This window comes from Hibiscus syriacus, unplaced genomic scaffold (assembly GCF_006381635.1).
Source record: "Hibiscus syriacus cultivar Baekdansim isolate YM2019G1 unplaced genomic scaffold, ASM638163v2 tig00111582_pilon, whole genome shotgun sequence".
Classification (NCBI taxonomy): Eukaryota; Viridiplantae; Streptophyta; class Magnoliopsida; order Malvales; family Malvaceae; genus Hibiscus; species Hibiscus syriacus.
The window spans coordinates 6,030,469-6,041,563 of NW_024063126.1; the positions used below are offsets into that span (position 1 = coordinate 6,030,469).

Consider the following 11,095-nt stretch of genomic DNA (forward strand, 5'->3'; position numbering starts at 1 on the left):
GAAATCACGCAAGGGTACATTTAAACACAAGTCCTTAAACTTTTAAGGATTCACGTGATAAACATCTCCTTTAAATATGCTTTTAAATAAATTTTCAAAATTTCTTTCAATTAAGTCGCTGTATTTAATTTCTTTCAATTGAAACGTTCGAACAATTTATTTGATTTAGTTGAGCCCCTCAACTTTTCAATCTTTCCAATTGAGTCCCAATTAAGAATTATAATTTCCGGATTAAGTTTTGGGGCATTACACAACTAAATCACTTTCCTTTGTCTAAATATTTTCGGTATTAATTTTTGTTTTGATGATATTTGAATAAGAAAAATTTAATGGGTGTCAAACATTGCTATCCACCTCTAATTTCATAAGGTAAAATTCATAAATAGACATTAAACTATATCAAAATAATATATTTAGATAGTAAACTTTCAAAACTTATATATTAAGCAAACTTTAGATTTTGTTACAAAATAGACACACTATTATTATCTATCATTAAAGAGGTTACGTGGCATGTTAAATTAATAATAAAAAAAATCTCATTTGACCCTTTAATTGTAACTAAAAATTCATTTTACTGGTAATTTTAAATAAAATAATTTTTATTATATACGTTGAATTGAAATCAAAATTGATATAAATAAATTAAATATTATTTTAGTGTCATATTATAAATATGGAATTTATACTATAAAAATTACTTGATATATTATTACATGTTAATGATTGTTTCAATTATTTTTATTTTAGTTTCGATATATTTTTCTTATTAATGCAATACTATAATTTTCTTGACGTATTTTTTTAATTGTGTTTAAATTTCTTAAACAAAAATCAATGCATGAATCAAATCTTTAATAAAAATAATTACATTGTTTAATAATTAAATTTTTTCGATCTCAAAAAATTATAAATTCTTAATTTTACAAATACAATCACGATTAATAAATAATAAGTTATAAAATAATATGATGAATGGAAAATTTTCAAAAAATATATATATATAATTTTTAACTTTAAAAATAAATTATTTTCATATATTTAAAAAAAAAATTAGATTTTTAATTTCTTTTTGAAATCATTACTTAAAAATATTGAAAAAAAAATCAAAATGAAATTTTAGTTATAATTGAGGAGCCAAATAAGATATTTCCTATTAATTTAGCATGTCATGTTACCTCTTAATAATATTTCACGGTCGTTACCTATTGTTTAATAAAATTTAAAGTTTAAAGTCTATTTTATAACTTTTAAAAATTCAATGACAAATGAAATTATTTTAATAAATTTAATGACCATTTATTAATTTTATCATATTTTTATATTAGTGGTGCATATTAATGTACGTCATTATTGGTACATATCTATGTGTGTCACTCACTCTAGACTTATCTTAGAATAAAAGCCAAGAAGGAAAGGGAAAAATAAGTATCATGGTAATACACAGTTGAGAATGATTTTTTCAAAAAAATTTTTACCATAAATGTCTTTATAACCAAAGCACTCATGGAAAGAACAAACCCCCAAATAATGGCAAAAAGGAAGAAAAAAAACAAACTTGTTCACACTGTCTAGCTACGTAAATATTGATATCGAAGTGGATACAAAAGAATCCAACACAATCCATGAAGAAGAAACAAAATGGGACAACTACACCAGGAGAGAGAGAGAGAGAGCATTAAGTGAAAAGCCAAGTATAAGTCTCAAAGTCATCATTATCATCGTTCAATTTATGTCTATCTCCTTTGACATTATGATCATTCGATTCCCATAGCCAAGAACACATGAATTCCTTCTCATCCCATGGCTCGTTCCCATTAACAACACGTTCCCACTCCCAATCATCCACAAAGCATGATGTTATCGAGCAAGATGAGTTCATGTCCCCACTATCATTATTATTATTAGCTGCCATTTCACTTAAATCCAAATCCCCATGTGGTTGTAGCAATTCAGTGTTCGTTATATCATCAAACCAAGGCATCCCGTTGCTTTCGATACTCTCAAGTGGTGCTAAAATACCACTAGGGCACAGCATTGAATTCTCCATGGTGGTTCCTTCCTCACTACCTCTCTCCTTATCTTCCATGGCAGTAAATGACAAAGTTTCTTTTTCTAATATTGGGGTGGATGGAAACGGCACCGTTTCATAGACACGAGGGTTTTCTGTAGGTTTGTTTGAAGAACTTCCGGCATCGGTATTGTTGTGTCTCTTCGTTGAGGCCTTACTGTTTCTTCCTCCTTTACGCTTCGCGATGACGGCCTTGTTAATATCCATGACGACGGGGGGCATGGTGGGGGTAAATGGCCTTCGAAAGCTGTGGATTTTTCTACTCAAATGAGAGTTCCAGTAGTTCTTTATCTCGTTGTCTGTTCTTCCTGGTAGGTGACTGGCGATTAAAGACCACCTTTAGAAAAAACATGACATTTCATTGTAAGATAATATCATAATTATTGAAAAAACTTAAAAAAAAATTATGTTAGTACTTTTGATAATTTTTTAACGGTTCGTTAGTACTTAAAAAATTAAGTACTAAAACATAATAAACTAATAATTTAGATACTAAACATATAGTTTCCTCAATAATCAATTCCAAATGACTGACAAGCTATGAATGCTTAATTAATTTGTGCAGCTAAAATGCTAAATGATAGTTAGACGTCTTTGTTATTGTAGTTAAGGCTAAAGCATAGCACGTGTTCTTTTTTATGTTAAGAAAACGAATAAATAATAGTTTTATAATAATTTTTAGAAAAATAAATATGTTCCCGACACTTATTAAAGCATAAAAAATTAAATGTATCAATAAATATATTATCACGGGTTTATATGTTAAAAAGAATTTTTATAATAATCTTAAGAAAAATTAATTTTTCTAACAAACAGAAAAATTAAATTTATAAGACGTACTTCGTTAAATATTTTAAAATATGATGTGATTTAATAAGCAATGTGAAACATTTTCTTCACTTATTATAACAGAAAAATTATAAATATGTTTAGTTTGATTTAAATTCATACATTATTCATAGAATAAAACGCAACAACCAATATGTATTATCAAATATTTTTCAATTAATTCTATCTTTTATATATATATATATATATATATAAGAAAATATCTAGGTTATTTAGATATTTAGATATTTTTTACTTATAAATTGAAAGATACCTTAAACCTAAATTTTAATATGTAATAATAATAATAATATTTACCAAACTAAAACTGAAATACGATCCACATTATACTACAGGATTATGTACAAATCTTTGACGTATATTTTTTTAAGAACTTTGACGTATAGTTAAGTCTATTCCAACGGGATAAATTTACATTAATTACGTAGAGCTGATATTTATAGGCTGAAAGATGTAGCGGAGACAGTGAAACAGAGCAGAAATAGCCAAAGTTCACAAAAAGTGGACAAGTTAACTGTTATTTACTGAAAGCTAGGGCAAAGCTTTTTTTTCCTCCGTATAAACTAGAATAAAAAATAACATTATTTCAGTCCAGAAATAGGAAAAAAATATGATTTATTTAAGGTACCTTGCAATCTAAAATGAAATTAATATAAATATATAACGATCTTTTTATTAGTATGGTGTGATCATATTATTCAAAAATAAAAATTAGCTATTATACGTAACTATTTGAATTTAGGATATATAAAGAGAATAACAATGTAAAACGAATTTGAAAGAGAAGAGAAAAACAATGAGACAGACTAACCTATTTCCCAAAGAAGCATGCAAATTAAGGATGAGTTGTTCCTCCTGGGCAGTAAAGTTTCCTCTTTTCAAGTCGGCTCTCAAGTAGTTAATCCAGCGTAGTCTGCAACTCTTCCCACACCTCAGTAACCCTTCAAAATGGCAACAGGAGAAAAGCAAATACAGAGACTTTTAACGAGGCATGCAATCGGGTAATACTTGTTCGATTATTCTAATAAAATTATCTTACTGGAAAAAAATGAAAACACAGAAATAAAGAGGAAAAGAAGCGTGGGTTATACCTGCATTCTTGGGCAATGATCTCCAAGAGCCTTCACCATTAGCTTGAATATACTTCGTCAATAGCTCATCCTCTTCCGCCGTCCACCTCCCTCTCTTCAGCCCTACCTTTTCACAGCAAGGCGCCCTCCCCATGTCCAGGAAGAGTGATACAAAACGACCGAAAGTAACGACAAGAGCAGGTTGACTTGTTGAAGTACCGACAAAATCTAAACTTAGTTTTTTTTTTTGGATGATCGGTTTGAAAAAGGTGGATGTTGTAAATATATATAGAGAAAGACAAGCGACGGAGGTTTGTGGTGGCGCACGTGATTTGAGGATTCTATTTGTGGTGGCACACGGCGCCACGTTTGGGTTGAGACGAGAGTCGTAGAGTGTAGTCGTGGCGTTGCTGCCGTCCATAGGGATCATAAAGGGTGTGCGTTTCCCACGTTGTGGCTTAATGCCCTCGTACCAATTTCTACGTACACAATAAGTCATATTAATACTTTAGTAGTTTTATTATCACTCAATAAGATTATCTAATACATTGTCCTTTAGTACCTAAAGTATTATTGTTATTCGGCTATAATATTTAAGTTTTGTTTTTTAAATTATACTTAACGTTTAGTTTAGATTTTAATTTGGTATCATGTCGTTGAAAGATTAATAAACTCAGTCAACAGTTTAATGTCCAACTCAGATTGTCTTCAATTAACTAAAAAATGATGAGTTTAGAACATATGAATAGTCTGGTGACTATTTTGTAACTTTTAATAGTCAGCGGACTCGATAAAGCAACATCATGTAGTCATAGAATCATTTTGTAACTTTTAATAGTCGGGAGACTCAACAAAACAACGCCCTATAAGCAAATGACTATTTGTGTATTTTATCAAATTATATAATAGAAATTTGAAATTTGTTTTGTTTTTAAAAAACTGTGTTGACTTTTACAAAACAGTCCGAATGATTGACAAGTATTGTAGTGTAACACCCCTAACCCGTATCCGACCCGGATACGAGTCCGAAGTGTCACATTGACTTTTCAAACATTTATTCGTATAAAATATTGAGTAATTTAAAAACTTTTATAACATTCAACTTATTCAAAACGTTTACAAAACTATTCAGAGTTTATACAATATATTCTTTTATATACATGCCAACTAAAACTTTATATATTAAAGTACATATTAATCACCTCTCTTCTGATCTGACATTCGGTAAGGAGAACTGACCTGTCTTGTTCCTTTTTACTTTTCTTTTCGCTTTCCAAACCTACGTGTGAAACAATCACACGCTAAGTCGTTGACTTAGTGAGGCATATAAACATATAATATTTCATATAACATAAATCATACATAAACATATACCATCATTATCATTAAGAAACACACATAACATCATATGGTTCATGTAACACATTTCAAACCACTTACCTTTGATAACCATTTATAAACCCATCGTATACATATCACATTCAGTATGTTTGTTTGATCTCTTTATTAGCCCATGTACACTATTATTGAGAATAGAGGTATGTGAGTGCATTGAGGTTGTGCACTAATACTGTCACCACAGCTCGTATCAATTCCCTCATGGGGCACCGAACCCTAGTTCAGTATTCGTCCCGAAGGACCACAATCCAGAGGTCACAATATAAACTGTTCATATGTGCCTTTAAACATATGTAAACTGTTCATATGTGCCTTTAAACATATATAAACTATTCATATGTGCCTTTAAACATATGTAAAATGTTCATATGTGCCTTTAAACATATGTAAACTATTCATATGTGCCTTTAAACATATGTAAACTATTCATATGTGCCTTTAAACATATGTAAATTGTTCATTTGTGCCTTTAAACATATGTAAACCCTCGACTCTTGGCATGCCAACTACACCTATAGTTCTCATATCGTATACTATGGGCATTATTCTTATACCTTTCATATCACTTGTTCTTTCTCTTCTGTCACATACCACATGTATGTGTAATTATATTTCATATCATATCACATGTATCACAATGCATACATTCACGTAGATCATGTAGCTCATATCACTTAATTCATATCATGTTCTCATATCACATATCATATCACCATAATTATCATGTATGCATGTTCACAATCATTGTATTATAAAAATCAACATAAGGATTAGACTTATCACAATTCTTATTCCATTATACTATACATATAGTATGCACTTAACTTAGCTTTGCTTTGATTCGATTCTAATCCTTTGATTGTTCCGGAATAAGCTTACTTTTAGTATCTACATAATCACACATGGATCTATATCAGTATTATAACTAATATACTATAATGGTTCACTCTTTAGACTAAGAGAAAAGTCAATTTCATCTTTTAATGAAGGTATGCATCAATGCACTACTGATGCATCGGTGCATAAAAGGTATTCGATGTAATATTATTGTTGGGATACATCGATGCACTCATTATGCATCGATGCACCAATTGCATTCGATGTTTCATTATTAATGGGATGCATCGATGCACTACTTATGCATCGATGCATGAATTGCATTCGATGTATTTATTTTAAAAGAGTGCATCGATGCACTACCAATGCATCGATACACCTTCAAACAAATTTCTGGGTTTTAACCTTGATGTATCGATGCACAATGAATATGCATCGATGCACTCTGCCCAGAATCCTTTTTTTGAACCCGAAAATCATTCATTTTGGATTAAATCCTTCATGTTTAATCCCCACTTTCACTCTTAACTCTAGTACACATCCTTAAACCAATTTATACTCATTTATTTCATCTTAAACCTCAAAATCCTATCTTCCATATGTAATTTAATAATTACATCAATTTTGCAACATGTTTCAAATCTAATTCTATTACTTCATATCTCTTACTTAGATTGATAACAAGTCAAATCCAACTTTCAATTCTTGTTATGAACTATATTCCAATATTTCATTCAAGACCTCTAATCTTTATCTCTATCTCCTTTATCTTTTGATCTTAAGATAACTTAAGCTTTCCTTAAGCTTAGTTATCATCTAATGATCAAAACCCAATCTTAAACTTAACAAATAATTAACTAAGTAGAAGACTCACCTTTGAGCTTGGAGATACGGTAGGAGAGGAAGAAGAATGAGAAGTTCTGGAGAAATATCTCCCTATATGCTTATCTCTTAATAAAGAGATAAGATAATTATCTTTTAGATAAAAAGACCATTTTACCCATTAATTCATTCAATAATTACTAAAACTTTTAGGATTTATCTCCAGATAAATCATTAAACTAATCCATTCTTCTACTTTAATCACCAAATTTCTGAAACTTTACCATTTAGTCACTAACCCATAGTTTGGGATGTTACAACTCTCCCCTCCTTATAAGAAAATTTGTCCTCGAATTTTCACTGCACATCTTAATAAAAACATATCTTCTAATGTTATTATGTTGCTTCCGTGACTTATTCTTTGTTGTCATCATCAGAAACTTACTTTTCAATCCTTTAGTTTTCCAACTATCTTTTTCGTTTATACATTCATCTTTTGTTGCTTATCATATAAACAATAACCAGTAATATCAATCCATTGTTGTCTTTTCTCTCATTCGATTATGCATTTTTCCTTTGACCTTTCTAAAATTCATATAATGTTACTTATCCTGTAGACAGTAACATCAATTCTTATCACTCTAAATCAAAAATCAATCAATTGATTTCTTTCCTCATTTTCTAATTAATTCACCACAATCCAAACTTTTACTCATTCTTTCATCCTTGTCTGTATTACTACACATAATCTCTTCATATAACCTACATACTTTTCTTACTTCTAATCAAACTTAATCTGCACTTCCTTATAACCCTTCATCATATTTAATCCTTTAAACACCATCTTTTCATTTCTTTATCCATTTATCCTTTTATTGTCAAAATCTTCTTATAATTGTATTTTCCTTTATCAGCTTCTAATCCTTTAACTTAATATACTCCAACTTCGTAACTCTGTTAATCAACATCGATTCTTCTAATCTAAAGCGAAAACCTTCATCTAACCATTTATATACATTCTTTGCAATTGGAATTATTTCAACAATTACCAAATCTCATACTATCTCTCCACCCTTTAGAACACTTTTCCCGCTTCAATTTTCATAACTCTAACAAACTTTAATCTAATTCACAAAGGTTGTCTTTAACCTTGGTTTATTATCAATTAAATCATTGTTTAATCTTTCAGTACCAACCATACTAATTGAGTCTGTCTGACTCTCTTTGATGGTACTGACTCTATGAAGCACCAATCTCTTAATCATATCCACACTCTTGCTTATACCCAATATTATCCCTTCATTCAAACTCATAAGCTCTGGCTTCATATACCTTATACCTTGTTACTGATGCACTTATCCTTGAACTCTTTTACAAATTCTCACTAATTCATTTAATCTTTTTAACATCCTTATGGTGACACTCGTTCACCATATTCCATCTTATCCACATAATAACAAACTTCTCAATTTAATTTCTCCACTATGGAGAAATGAACATCTTCTAGCATTATCTTTATATCATTTATCCAAAGGTCTGTAACAACAGAGCCTTCCTCAAATTCACCCTTGAGCTCGGGTGCTCATAACTCTTTTAACTATTTTAATACATTCATTCTATGAGTTAACGAAGTATACAATTGAAAACACATCGGAATATCATTCAACATCATGAATCATTCTCTAATCTTATACAGACATTCCCTGAGGTTTTCGCTCTTCTCCCTGCCTGGCCAGGGCAGGTGAATGCTATTACCTTCAGGTCTATCATCTTGTATTTCACTTTACAAACTCTCATATCATTTCTTCTATCACATATCACGTGTGCATAATCATCCAATTCATATCATATAACATGTCATTTGCATATGTTCACATATCATCTATCATATCATATAACATAACAATTTAACTCTATTAACAAGACAGCACACTCCTTACCCTATCAGATCAGAATTTTTTTATTTTTCACTTTGTGTTGGCATGTGCACTTTTTAAAACACTTTTGATTTCGTTTTTAGCCTAGAATCGGCTAAACCGTAGCTCTGATACCATTAAATGTAACACATTTAACCCGTATCCGACCCGGATACGAGTCCGAAGTGTCACATTGACTTTTCAAACATTTATTCGTATAAAATATTGAGTAATTTAAAAACTTTTATAACAATTAACTTATTCAAAACGTTTACAAAACTATTCAGAGTTTATCAATATATTCTTTGTATACATGCCAACTAAAACTTTATATATTAAAGTACATATTAATCACCTCTCTTCTGATCTGACATTCGGTAAGGAGAACTGACCTGTCTTGTTCCTCTTTACTTTTCTTTTCGCTTTCCAAACCTACGTGTGAAACAATCACATGCTAAGTCGTTGACTTAGTGAGGCATATAAAACATATAATATTTCATATAACATAAATCATACATAAACATATACCATCTTTATCATTAAGAAACACACATAACATCATATGATTCATGTAACACATTTGAAACCACTTACCTTTGATAACCATTTATAAACCCATCGTATACATATCACATTCAGTATGTTGTTTTGATCTCTTTATTAGCCCATGTACACTATTAGAATAGAGGTATGTGAGTGCATTGAGGTTGTGCACTAATACTGTCACCACAGCTCGTATCAATTCCCTCATGGGGCACCGAACCCTAGTTCAGTATTCGTCCCGAAGGACCACGATCCAGAGGTCACAATATAAACTGTTCATATGTGCCTTTAACATATGTAAAATGTTCATATGTGCCTTTAAACATATGTAAATTGTTCATATGTGCCTTTAAACATATATAAACTGTTCATATGTGCCTTTAACATATGTAAAATGTTCATATGTGCCTTTAAACATATATAAACTGTTCATATGTGCCTTTAAACATATGTAAACTGTTCATATGTGCCTTTAAACATATGTAAACTGTTCATATATGCCTTTAAACATATGTAAATTGTTCATATGTGCCTTTAAACATATGTAAACTGTTCATATGTGCCTTTAAACATATGTAAACCTCGACTCTGGCATGCCAACTACACCTATAGTTCTCATATCATATACTATGGGCATTATTCTTATACCTTTCATATCACTTGTTCTTTCTCTTCTGTCACATACCACACGTATGTGTAATTATATATTTCATATCATATCACATGTATCACAAGTGCATACATTTACGTAGATCATGTAGCTCATATCACTTAATTCATATCATGTTCTCATATCACATATCATATCACCATAATTATCATGTATGAATGTTCACAATCATTGTATTATAAAAATCAACATAAGGATTAGACTTATCACAAGTCTTATTCCATTATACTATACATATAGTATGCACTTAACTTAGCTTTGCTTTGATTCGATTCTAATCCTTTGACCGTTCCGGAATAAGCTTACTTTTAGTATCTACATAATCACACATGGATCTATATCAGTATTATAACTAATATACTCTAATGGTTCACTCTTTAGACTAAGAGAAAAGTCAATTTCATCTTTTAATGAAGGTATGCATCGATGCACTACTGATGCATCGATGCATAAAAGGTATTCGATGTAATATTATTGCTGGGATGCATCAATGCACTCCTTATCCATCGATGCACCAATTGCATTCGATGTTTCATTATTAATGGGACGCATCGATGCACTACTTATGCATCGATGCATGAATTGCATTCGATGTATTTATTTTAAAAGAGTGCATCGATGCACTACCAATGGATCGATACACCTTCAAACAAATTTCTGGGTTTTAACCTTGATGCATCGATGCACAATGAATATGCATCGATGCACTCTGCCCAGAATCCTCTTTTTGAACCCGAAAATCATTCATTTTGGATTAAATCCTTCATGTTTAATCCACTCTTTCACTCTTAACTCTAGTACACATCCTTAAACCAATTTATACTCATTTATTTCATCTTAAACCTCAAAATCCTATCTTCCATATGTAATTTAATAATTACATCAATTTTGTAACATGTTTAAAATATAATTCTATTAC

The 11,095-nt window shown here is 30.4% G+C and overlaps 1 protein-coding gene across 1 annotated transcript; it reads right to left on the reverse strand.

Annotated features, from left to right (window-relative positions):
- Positions 1-1,610: 1,610 nt before the first annotated feature.
- Positions 1,611-4,179, reverse strand: LOC120165140 (myb-related protein P-like). Its single transcript, XM_039174725.1, has 3 exons — positions 4,012-4,179; positions 3,732-3,861; positions 1,611-2,408 (listed from the first exon to the last, which is right to left on the reverse strand). The coding sequence occupies exons 1-3, from the start codon at positions 4,142-4,144 to the stop codon at positions 1,679-1,681; spliced, it is 993 nt and encodes a 330-aa protein (XP_039030656.1). The 5' UTR covers positions 4,145-4,179; the 3' UTR covers positions 1,611-1,678.
- Between the last annotated feature and the right edge of the window lie 6,916 nt (positions 4,180-11,095).

What these genes read in the sequence shown, in the direction of transcription:
- LOC120165140 (XM_039174725.1), bottom strand. Translation starts at nt 4,144, where the DNA reads ATGGGGAGGGCGCCTTGCTGTGAAAAGGTAGGGCTGAAGAGAGGGAGG. An exon ending in ATCATTGCCCAAGAATGCAG is followed by an intron (nt 3,862 to 4,011) that starts GTATAACCCACG and finishes GCCATTTTGAAG; the next exon opens with GGTTACTGAGGTGTGGGAAG. An exon ending in CATGCTTCTTTGGGAAATAG is followed by an intron (nt 2,409 to 3,731) that starts GTTAGTCTGTCT and finishes TTTTTTCTAAAG; the next exon opens with GTGGTCTTTAATCGCCAGTC.